The 12124-nt window shown below is 45.5% G+C and overlaps 1 protein-coding gene across 2 annotated transcripts in view; it reads left to right on the top strand.

The window, feature by feature from the left end:
* Positions 1-8597, top strand: part of BCL2 (BCL2 apoptosis regulator) — a 178589-nt gene extending 169992 nt beyond the window's left edge. For both annotated transcript variants that reach the window (XM_043559035.1, XM_043559033.1), the window contains one exon: positions 5548-8597. In XM_043559035.1, coding sequence (XP_043414970.1) covers positions 5548-5682 — 135 coding nt within the window. In that variant the 3' untranslated portion in view covers positions 5683-8597. The remainder of the gene's footprint in view (positions 1-5547) is intronic.
* Positions 8598-12124: the final 3527 nt, after the last annotated feature.

The raw sequence follows: 12124 nt of genomic DNA, 5'->3' as shown, positions 1-12124 counted from the left end.
AACAAAAGGGCTGATGTCTTTACTTGGCATTGTTATACCAGTGCAGATCTGAACTTCCTTGGAGGTTCCTTTCAACTCAAGGTTTTGCCATTACTAGGGTTCACCTTTTTCTTTTCCTTTTCCTTCCCTAACTTGCAGGCTGTCATGAAGAAGGGTGTCCCCTGGAGACAACATTATAAAGCCATGAAAAATAGAAAATATCAAAGACATTCTATAGCAGTGTTCGATTTCCTGTCGGCACTATCTGATTTCCTTTTTACTTTCCTCTTACTGCTGACAGGACCGTCTGCTCTGTGCAGGATACAAAATGGCAGCATGCTTTGGTTTCATTGACTTCAGATGTGCACATAGAGACACCATCTCTCACTGGATTGGGAGCTTGTTGAGGGCAGGACGACTTTCCCCCTTAGGATCTCCTATGACCATAGAATGTCTATATCCACAGTCAGCTCAAAGACTGTGGGATGTAGCTGAATTTCTAATTTGTTCATATCCAACCAGGCCATATTAAATTTTCCCTGAGGCACCTGGCTGGCTCAGTCGGCAGAGCACGTGACTTTTGATCTCGGGGTCATGAGTTCGAGCCCCACGTTGCATGTGGAGATTACTTAAAAATAAAATCTTAAAAAAAAAAGTTCCCAGTGTTTAAGGAGATCTGCAAACCACCACGAGTCAGGCCCGAACTTGCAGACGTTGGTTTAGCTGTTACTTGTTTCACTCCAAACTATGTTGGGAACATCTTACCTTGCCAGTAAATACAGAGTTCAATTTTTAATGGCTGAACATTATTCCATTGCATGGATGTGCCATAAGTTTACCTAACCAATCATATTTTCAGACATTTCAGTTCTTTTTACGTTTTACCTGTCATAACCAACCTGTGCATTTTATTATTTTTTTAAGATGAATAGCTAGGGGTGGGATTCATAACAAAAGGATAATATTTTTAAAACTTATGATATGCATTGCCAACTGCAAATACAATTATCTTTACCTGGGGGTCCATCAATTGTGTAAGACTATCCGGGGCTCCCACCCCCAGCCCCCACCCCACCCTCTTCAGTAGAACTGTGTTTTTATCGGTTTTTGCCAATCTGACTCCTTTGTATCTTAATATCATTTTATTTGGGATCAGATTTAAATGCAACTTCTTGAAGGGTACTGGAGGGAAAAGGAAAATTTGGAGAGTTGCCTCAAGGGAAGGGTGGGTGTGAGAGAGACGGAGAGACAGAGAGATGGAGAGAGATAAAGAATCAGGTGGGAGAGGTCCCATGACCCCATGACCAGTCAAAATGCAGGAGGGCTGAGGACACTTTTGCGGTCCCCTTGCTTGGAGTCTTGAGTATGATCTGCTCCTGCCCACACCCTCCTGGCTTACTTCCAACTGTGCAGCAAGGGTCTGGGGTCGGAAGTCTGGCCTTCCGCCCTGGTGGGCCAGCTCTGGGTGGAGCTCAGACTCAGACCATCTGTGGCCTCTGAATTTGAAGCTGGTGGAGAAGCGGTCTACAAAAGAGCACCCAGAGCTGGGACCCTGCTCGTGTCCTTTCTGAGGGGAGGGTCAACTGAAGGAGAAAGGCTACTCACCTCGGAACCTGCCACACACGTCTCTGAAATCTGGCGGTGCCCCCCACCCCAGTCCAGACCTGAGCAACAGTTGTTGCGGTGACCCCTAAGTGCACAGATGGAGACTTTGTCCACATCACGTGACGATGCCTCAGGTTTTCTTTTTCCCTCTTTGTTGCTTTTAATACATAAAATGAGCATGTGTTTATTTAAAACAGCTTTCAACCTTAAACAAATAATGACAGACTGTTCAAACAGACTTCGGAAATCGCCCTCATCAGGATGTTTGAAAAAGCAAGAAGACTTTCTATAAAAGTAGCTTGTAGGACCTTCAGTCCTGAAAGCATGGGTCTGCTTTGCACTTTGCAATCGGAGATGGGCAAACCTTGGGGGCCGGATCCAGTCGTGGGGTGGGGGGGGTGGGGGGGGTCAAATGATGCCCCCCAGCCCCACACCCTGACCTAATAATTTCTGAGGAAGTATAGAGGGCCAGCGTATTATCACCTCCCATCTTTGACCGGAACACGTCATGTGCCTATTTGTACATTTTAACTCCTTACTTCTATAGAGATGACCAAGCATCTCCGGAACCAAAAGCTGACTCCTTGGAGGGAGCTAGTAGATTGCTCCTGTGAAATGGCGGGCTCAGTAGACCCTCTGAAGGGCAGGGCAGGTTTGCAAGAGGGCAGACTAGCAAACAAGCTAATACGGCCGCAAGTTCACATTCGAGGCCACGTTTGCAAGTGGCTTTGAGTCTCAGCCTGTGTTAATCTTCACAACAACCAATTTTATGGGTGAAATAAATGAGGCCCGGGGCTGGATAATTTGTTCAAGGTCATAAGCAATAAAATGTCAAAACCGGGATTTCACCCAGACCTTCTCCCCCAAGTTGAGAGCCATTCCCAGTCACCTGCGGCTGAGTCAGCGACTCAGTGTTTATTCTTTGGGTCAAGAGATGCTACTGTGGCTCATCCCACTCTAGAAATTATGCATTTCTTTATACTGCACATCAGAAGTGGCCCATTAGGTCCATTAGAAGCACGGTTATTTACACGAGGGGATGGTGGTCGGGAGAGGGAATCGTTCAGCCCCAGAGAGGTAGGGATATTTGGAGGGACATTTCTTCTGCTCCCTGGTGTCAGTAGCGTGCACCAGGCAAACAGGGAGAAGATGCCAGCCCCAGTTTGTCTCCGCGTCCCCCACATTCTCAGGATGGCTCTGCCGCCAGAAAGGTCAGAGAGCAAGGGGCTTAGTCCGTTTCATATTCTGCCAAGGAAAACCCCATTGGTAACTAGAGGAAGGCTGGACCCAACCATGGACCCTCTCGATGTCAAGCCACATTGTACACAGCCCAGGGCCGGGCCCTGAAGGCTGCCAGGCGTCATCTGGGAGGTTCCAGCTGCCCATCCCTCAGCGAGAGCAGCATGGAAGGGTGGGCTGTTAGGTGTTTCCAGCTGTGTCTGTGGGATCCTGGGATGCACTTTACAAGAAGCAGAGTTTCTCCTGCCCATAAATCTGTCCTGACCCCTTCCTGCCCCATTTATCCCTGATTATATACAGGGAAGGTATGTTCCTTGACAAGCATTCGTGATCATTACTTCAGCTTTGTGCTAAGAACACTAAACACGTATTTCATTTATGTCTCTTGCCTTGCTTTTCTAAGGCTCCAATTTAGAAAATGCCAACAATAGAGCAGAAAAGAAGAAAACCCTTGCGCCCTCTCCTGGTAGCAGTTAATCTAGTGCATCTGAAAGTACAGTGCACCCACTTGCTGGGGACCAGTCACTTGTCTAAGGCTAACTAACTCATCTTGTGTTAATCTGACCCAAGCTGTTGACATGCTAAATGGACCATTAGGTTTTCTGTGGTCCGTGATCAGAGTTTCTCCTAACCCTTCACCCACGTGAAGAATGGGCGGATGATTCTTTATGGTGGGGACTGTCCTGTGCGTTATAAGATGGCGAACAGCGTCCCTGGCTTCTCCCCACTAGATGCCAGGAGCACCCCTACCAAAAATGTCTCCAGACATTGCCTAATGTCCCCTGGGGAGCAAGATTACCCACTTGAGAACCACTGCCCTAAACCCTTCTCTGACTTCTGTGAATGTTGTTGCCGATCACAGGGCAACCAGGGAGGGAGTGGGAGTGCCTCATCACAAAGCTTTGTGCCTGTGGGGGCGATTTTGATGACGGATCAACTGGGTTCACTTCTAGGAATCTGTCCCCCAAAAGCAACTTAACAAGTAGACAGGAATTTATGTACAAAAATGTATCATAAAGTTTCAAATAGATAACCGGTTAAATCAAGTACAGCATATATGCAAAGGAATACTATACAGTCATGAAGAATAACCATGGAAATCTATATTTAATAACATGGGAAGTTCCCCCCAGTGATGCCTTAAACTCTCACCTTCAGGACTACTCCTAAGATTCCCAAAGGTTGTTACGAACAGAGGGAATAATTTCAGGTAGGCAGGGTAAGCATCTGGTGAAGCATTGGGCCAGAGACCGAACTCGAGCCGGTGATTGAATTCAGAAAACTTTAAGTGCTAGTTGAACAAATACTCATAAACACCTACATGTATCAAAACCATGAACGGCACTGGAGAGACAAAGCTGGTACCTGGTTCCTCCGTGCAGTACTTGCCCTTCACAGATAGAAACACTGAACATTGTCACAGGCACCTCCACCCGGCAAAGCCAGAAGCGTTGGCATGTTACCGTCTCACGTGATGAAGTCGTGTGCTGTGATGCCACGTTATCGGGAGTAATGTGGAGCTATGTCTTGTTCTCTTCATGTCTGAATAAATCACACCAAGCAAAAAGAATTTCTCTTACCGTTTTATGTATTCAGGTATATTAAGAGAGCTGTCCAGATACTCATTGGGTCCAACAAATGTCCCCCGACAAATCTAAGAAATGAGCATCGAGTGGTTGATCCAGTGTGAAACAATCCAGAGAATGTCGTTATGACGTACTGCAGACCCAACTTAGATGCAGCAATAGGAAGGGAAGATAGGAGTCGTCCTCTTTTCTCAGGGACCTGGGTCTGCAGTGACGCGTAACGAACTGACCAGAAGTGACCACGTGCTTTGCAACGTGCACAACTCGAGTTAAATGCAGGGTGGTGGTCATCCAGCCCGGCCTCTCCCGGAAGAAACCCCGTGACAGCTTTTTTACCCAGGGAGAACTCTGTTACTTTGGAGCCTAGGCATGCCACCAAGGGAGGCCACCCTGTGTGTGTCCACCGCACCAGCATCCGGACAGAGCTGCTGTGAGCCGTAAGAGGACATCAGCAGACCGAAGAGCACCGGTGCGCCTCTGGGTTCGAATCCAGTCGCTGCCATTGATTAGACAAATCCCTTAGCCTCTGTGTTTCCTCCCCCCTCCCCCAGTTTTTCCCCCCTCTTCAGAACAGAAGTAAAATGACTCCATAATACTGGTATGAAGGATAAATCAAATGATGCATTTGAGACATTTATTACAAGTGCCTAGCATACAGCAAGCATTCAAGAAAGGAACAGACTCATACTCAGTGTTTCTCATTATTTTTAGGATTGGCCATGCTAGCTAAAATTGCAAAGCCTCCGATATTTGCTAACAGCCTTTGCCGTTTTATTTTTCTCCTTAGCACTTAGGAATCTCGAATACACTCTAGGATGCATTTATTTTGTTTACTGTCTGTGGCCCGCGACTAGATAAAAGCTTGGTGAAGTAGGAACCTTCAGTCTACATCACTCACTGCTATGTCTCTGTGGTACCTGGCCCGGTCAACAGGATCTCAACGACGGCGTCTCGAATGAAAGTAAAAAAGTGGGTCTGAATCACCGCCCCGAAAGAGCGTTTTACTTTTCCCTACGCCCTTCTGAAGGTGCCCCGGTCCTCTGGCTGGATGCCACTCTCCCTGTAGGCTGGCACCCTGTGCTCTCTCTCTCTCTCTCTCTAATTCTGTTTCTTTTGTCTCCCCTTCTCTTCCCCACAGGATGCCTTTGTGGAACTGTACGGCCCCAGCATGCAGCCTCTGTTTGATTTCTCCTGGCTGTCCCTGAAGGCCCTGCTCAGTCTGGCCCTGGTGGGGGCTTGCATCACCCTGGGTGCCTATCTGGGCCACAAGTGAAGTCAGAAGGCCTGCCACAAACAAATATGCAAAAGGTTCACTAAAGCAGTAGAAGTATATGCATCACCAGTGATGTCCCATGAAACGAAGCCGTGGTCTCTTAAAAACAAAACCTAAAACAAAACAAAAACAGCTTTCGGGCTCAGCGTCGAATCAGCTATTTACTGCCAAAGGGAAATACCATTTATTTTTTACATTCTCAAGAAAAAAAAAAGATTTATTTATTTAAGACAGTCCCATTGAACCTCCTGTCTTTGGAAACCCTACCGCCAATTGCCAAGCCCCACCTGGGCAGCACCACCTGGCTCTCCTGTGCCTATAAACACGGATTTGTTTTCCATGTTGTTGGCTGGACTGACTCACCATCTGAAGAGCAAACAAACTGACAAAGGACTTGACTGTTCCAGAAGCCGGCTGTTGGAAGTTAGGAAGAAGGTGTTCATTTTCCTTGCATTTCTTTGCCCTGGGGGCTGCGATATTAAGAGAGGGAAGGCGCTCGGCGAAGTCCATTCTTCCTGGCCCGAAGAACAACACACTTTGCGTATGGTTCACATGGTACAGACCCAGTGGGGAGAAAACACTGGGGAACTTCAGATGGACTTGGTACCCACCAAGATTTCCACAGCGAAGGACAGTGATGGGGAAAATGCCGTTAAACCATAGGAAAGTATTTTTTTAAGCTACCAATTGTGCCGAGAAGCATTTTAGCAATTTATCCAATAGCATCCAGTACCTTAAGCCCTGATGTGCATATTCATACATTTTTGGATACACTCCCCCCCCACCCCCCACCCCACCAATACTGGCTCTGTCTGTGTATGAAACCGAATCCTCCCGAATGCGAGGAAGTGAACGTTTCGGTGACTTATCCAGAAGCATCAGGCCGCCACAAGTGCCTGCGTTTCCCTAAGAGGCCACAGTCTGAAGCCCTGCCTTGCCCCAGCTCGGAGGCCCCGTCCTGGAACTGAGCCTGGGCACTCGCTGGCCGGCTCCAAGGGTTTTAAACAGAGCAGTGTGGTCTCCGAATGTCTGGAAGCTGACAGAGCTCAGAATCCCACTGTCAAGAAAGAACAGTAGTCGGCCTGGGCCTGTGGCCCTGGGCCCTCCAGTCGGGCCCTTTTCCCTCGTGGAGCGTGCAACCTGGAAGCCGAGGCTCTTAAGACGTTGATCACCGTGGAGGGGAGGAAACAGAGGCACTGCGCCTTTCCCGGCAGAGGGAGGTGGCCATGCCGCCACCAAAAGGAAACCGGGGGAAGGAGACAGGTGTAGCGCGTGTGCGGTGTGGCCGCCGCGCATGCGTGCTGGCGTGCTGGCTGCGCAGTTGAAAGCAAGGCTTTAAATGACTTTGGGGAAGGTCGTAAATCCTAAAGAAAGCGTTGAAACGAGGTGTCATGGATTAACTGACCTATGTCTATGGGATTACGATGTAAAACATTATCTTGTCATTGTAGTTTGGGTTTTTTTTGGAAACCTGACAGAGGGAGAAAAAAAAAAAGTTCCAGGTGTGGCATGTGGGAATTTATCTGTACCTCCTGGGGCATTAAAAAAGAAAAAAAAAAAAAAAAAAAGTCAGTGGTGAAAACTCTAGAGACGTAGTAAAGAAGTGAAATCTCCAGCTAATAAACTAGAAAATATGTTTTCCAGTTTAGAATGGGCTTTGAGACATTTATGGAGTAAATGTGGCATTATTGCATTATATACCATTTATCTGTATTAACTTCAGAATGTACTATGTTCAATGTTTAATGCTGTGGTTGATGTTTTGAAAGCTGCTTTAAAGAAATACATGCATCTCAACATTTTTTAAAAATTGTATTTAGTTACGGCCTCTACACTATTTGTTAGCAAAAATTACCATCTTTCCATTTGGGGTTTTTGTCTCAATTCTTTAAAAGCATTTCTGACAAGGAGAGAGAATCCCTGGGTCTCAGCGACGTGAAAACCCCCTGGAGCGTGCTGGCCACTGAGGGAGATTGCTTCAACCAAGTTATGTGCGTTTCCACGTCAACAGAATTGTTTATTGTGAAGGACGTATCTCTTGTCCCTTTGACCTTGTTCCTTGAAGGTTTCTTAGTCCCTGGGCAAATCAGAATCTAACTCATATTAGTTAGGACGACATCCATGTTTGGTTAACCCCATGAGATTCATTCAGTTGAAAATCCAGATGGGAAATGACCAGGGGATTACATTCTGGCCACGATGGTTTGATCTTTGGAGGGTTGCTCTACATGGTCTGTTTTGACACAGATCCATCCAGAGCGCTCCTGCCCTCCTTCCACAGGGCCCGTCCCATGGCCGTCCTTCGGATTCTTCCTGAAATGCAGTGACGCCTGTGCGCCACCCTGAGAAGGCAGGAAACCCATGGTATGAAGCCAGACCTCCCTGGCAGGCCTCAGGGAACCGGATGATCAGACCTTTGAATGAGTCTAATTTTTAGGCGAAATAACTATTTTCGGAAAGGTTTACATTGTCAAAAGCGATGAGTATGGAATATCAAATCGTGTGCTGCTATCCTACCAAGATCACTTTCGTGGAGTCAATTTGCAGTATGCTCCAAGTGGCGAAATCCTTCAAGCTGCTTTCGAAGTTAACAGTGAAGAACATGGACATTTTTAATATAAAGACCGTCTTTTGTTGTTGTTGTTGTTGTTGTTATTGTTCAAAGAGGATTTGAAGAGTATTCTAAAAATGTATATATATATATATAAAAAAAGGTCATGGGGGCTAACTTCTGGCTGGTTTTCTTTTGCTGTGGGGTTTTGGTATCTGGTTTTAATGGTAAATGTGCCTGGCCACCTGCCCCCAAAACCGTATAGTATCGTGGCTTCACTTGCTCTAAGAGTAGTTGTTGCATTTTTCTTGTTCTTAAAAACATGTTAGAAGCAATGGACGTATATAAAAGCCTCAACTTGTCATTTTTTCTTCTTTCCTTCAACGCCTCCATTATTTCGCGATCAGACAACAGAGAACCGTTCCCACCTATCTTGTGTTGAGAAGGGATACACGCCTGGATTACCGGTCTATATGTTGGCCAAGGTCAGGGTTAAAGAGAGCACATACATTTTCCGAATTGGGGTCCAGGGCTCTAAAAAAAAAAACACACAAGGACAGGGGTGCCTGTGTGGCTTAGTTTTGTTGAGCATCCAACTCTTGATTTCGGCTCAGGTCATGATCCCAGGGTCGGGGATCGAGCCCTACCTTGCATTCCGTGCGGAGCATGGAGCCTGCTGAAGATTCTCTCTCTCACACTTCCTCTGCCCCTCTGCTCCTCTCCCCCACTGTGCTCTCTTTCTCTAAAAATTAAAAAAAAAAAAAACACCACAGGGGCACCTGGGTGGCTCAGTTCATTGAGCATCCGACTTCAGCTTAGGTCATGATCTCATGGTTCGCAAGTTTGAGCCCCACATCGGGCTCTGTGTTGACAGCTCAGAGCCTGGAGCCTTCAGATTCTGTGTCCCCCTCTCTCTCTGCACTTCCTTCACTCTCACACACACTCTCTCTCTCTCTCTCTCTCTCTCTCTCTCTCTCTCTCTCTCTCAAAAATAAATAAAAACATTTTAAAAAAACCCACACAAGGTGAAAAGCACCCAGGAACCACCTGGGTCCTCCTGAGCTCTCGCTGCAGGAGCACTCTGGAGGCTCAAATGACAACTGACGTGCTGCACAGCACACGGTTCGTCTCAGGTGTTGCAGTGGCTGAAAAGTCTTGTAAGTTTAAGATTTGAAGTAAAGTCACATTGCAAATTAAGGAAGCGCCTTGCAAAAAACAAAAAAACACCCCAACATTCTCTGCCTCAGCTGACTTCTCCCTGCATATTCAGATCTGACCTTCCATTTAGATGTGACTTTTATTTCATTAGTAAACGTTTATTGTTTGTCATCTAAGGACCTAGTCCTGGCCCAATATGGGAAATTAGGAAGTGATTCTAAGTCAAGAGGAGTTCAAATAATCAGGATGAAATGTAAATAAGTCGTTTATGTTCTAATGAAACGTATGCTAAAATGACTAATTTATAAATGTGAACTTCAATGCTAATTTCAATTGTACTTTTAGGGCAGTGGCTGTTTTTATACTTTCTTATCACTTATAGTTAGTAATGTACACCCACTCTATCAGAAAAAAAAACAGGAAGGGCTTGAAATATAAGCCATTCTAAGGAAATTAGGGAGTCAGTTGAAATTCTATTCTGATCTTATTCTGTGGTGTCTTTTGCAGCTCAGACAAATGTGGTTACACACTTTTTAAGAAATACAATTCTACATTGTCAGGCTTATGAAGGTTCCAATCAGATCTGTATTGTTATTCAATTTGGATCTTTCAGGGATTTTTTTTTTTTAATTATTACAGGACAAAGGACATTTGTTGCGAGGATGGGAGGGAGGAAGAATTTTCAGAGGAGCAAAACCTTCCCGAGACAGGTTCAGGAGGTTTTCAGAATGGCCAGGACTGTAGGGGGATGGGATGGAAACAAGTGGGAACCTTTAGTGGGTCAAGGTGATGCCTCCATGAAGGACGTTCTGCAATAAAAGAGAAACAGTTTTAAGTTCTGTGGCGGGTGCAGATTCTAGAGACATCACAACCCCTCCAAGTCCAGCTCTCTTTTAGACGTTTATCATTAATGGTAGATATTTCAAGCCTGGATATGTCTAATGGCTAAACAACTAACTTGCAGTTTTAACCCCCAGGATTCTTCATGAGAACTTCGGGTTGGTAGGGACATCTATTTCTAAATATTATGCACAATATGGTGCGGGGGTGGGGGAGAGTGGAGTGTGAAGCTGAATTGGGTTAAGTGGTAACACAAGTCCCTTATCCTTACCCGAAGAATCCCTCTGTTCCATGTCTGTGCTCACAGGACAGAGTTTGGACAACTGTGAAATATGCATCCCACTGGAGAAAACCAAGTGGAGTAGGAATGGTTTTGTACCAATTCATACGGACAACCCCAGAAAAATAAGGCCAGTATCCTACTGATGACAAGGTTGTTCAGTATACAAATTGTAGAGGCCTATTTTAGGCAGACGGGCTTGAGCAATGAAAGGCAGAAGGACCCACAGCATCCACCCGGCTGAATACAGACAGCCCCCTCCATCAGGTGACTCACCTCAAAATATGCATCGGCCCTAACTGACCGATGCGCTACTTAACAACGGGACACGGTTAACCAAAAACAGGGAAGAGTCCATAGGTGGACATACCTCCTCATCTTCCCCCTTCAAAAACAGCCCCACCCGCTGCATCCTTGCAGACAGCCTCTCCTCTGCGGTCCCGCCCACTGCGCCCTTGCAGCGTATTCAAGAAACTTCTATCTCCTCGGTTCTGCCTCTGGTGAATTCTTTCACCTCCCTTGCCACCGGCTTCTACCCAACCATCGTCGCCCCACTTTTGGGGGCCTCCATCTGATCGAGAAACACCCCGCTTAGACACCACACAAATGGTGTTGTTAGGTGAACAACACTGCTCAGAGCTGACGTCCATAAAAACAAAAAGCAAGAATAGACTTGATGGTGAGTCTAGCTCTTTCTAGTAATAGGTAATTTCTGTTTCTGAATACATGTCCTTCTTGGCAGGGGGAGAGTGGAAGAGAATAATCCAGCCCCATTCATCTCAGTAAGAGGTGCGTTGCCCATAAAATTTATTTTTTATATTTAATAATTATAAAAATGTATTACCTATTTGTACATCTTTAACAATTGGGTAATAATAATAATAACAATTGTAATAATTACTCGAGCCAGGAACAAAAATGTAAAGGCTTATGTCACAAAAATTCATAGACTTACTTTGGTGGTAGAAATTTAATTAATTTTAAACTTTCAGTTTTACGAAGTATCGCATCAGGATAAAACGGAGGGTAGAAAGATGAATTTTGGAGAGAAAAGGAACAATGTAAAATTTCCACATGTCAGAAAAATAACTTGTCTTTTTTTTTTTCATGTAGATGATGCTACAAATCATTATGGTATCAAATCATTATGGTATTTAGATTCCAAGTCTATAAATAACAAATCTATTTAAATTTTTTTTAATATATATTTTTTTTTTGAGACAGAGAGAGAGAGAAAGACAGAGTGTGAGCAGGGGAGGGGCCGAGAGAGAGAGGGAGACACAGAATCCAAAGCAGGCTCCAGACCCTGAGCTGTCAGCACAGAGCCCGATGCGGGGCTCAAACTCATGAACTGTGAGATCATGACCTGAGCTGAAGGGATGCTTAACCGACTGAGCCACCCAAGCGCTTCTCTTTTTAAATGTCAATTGTTAACTTTTCGGACAGGCTTGTTAAAAATATGTGTCAAAATTCTATTTCAAACTGGCTTTAAATCAGGGATTCTCTCTTGGAAGAGACCTGTAAACAAGAAAGAAACGGTGCCATCACCAAAGAATGGCCAAATTCTGATTGACGCATTTTAAGATAGCTGAGTGAGGAAGCCGAACTTCTCA

This window comes from Prionailurus bengalensis, chromosome D3 (assembly GCF_016509475.1).
Source record: "Prionailurus bengalensis isolate Pbe53 chromosome D3, Fcat_Pben_1.1_paternal_pri, whole genome shotgun sequence".
Classification (NCBI taxonomy): Eukaryota; Metazoa; Chordata; class Mammalia; order Carnivora; family Felidae; genus Prionailurus; species Prionailurus bengalensis.
The sequence above is the reverse complement of the archived record's forward strand: the minus strand, read 5'-3'. Positions and strand labels throughout refer to the sequence as shown.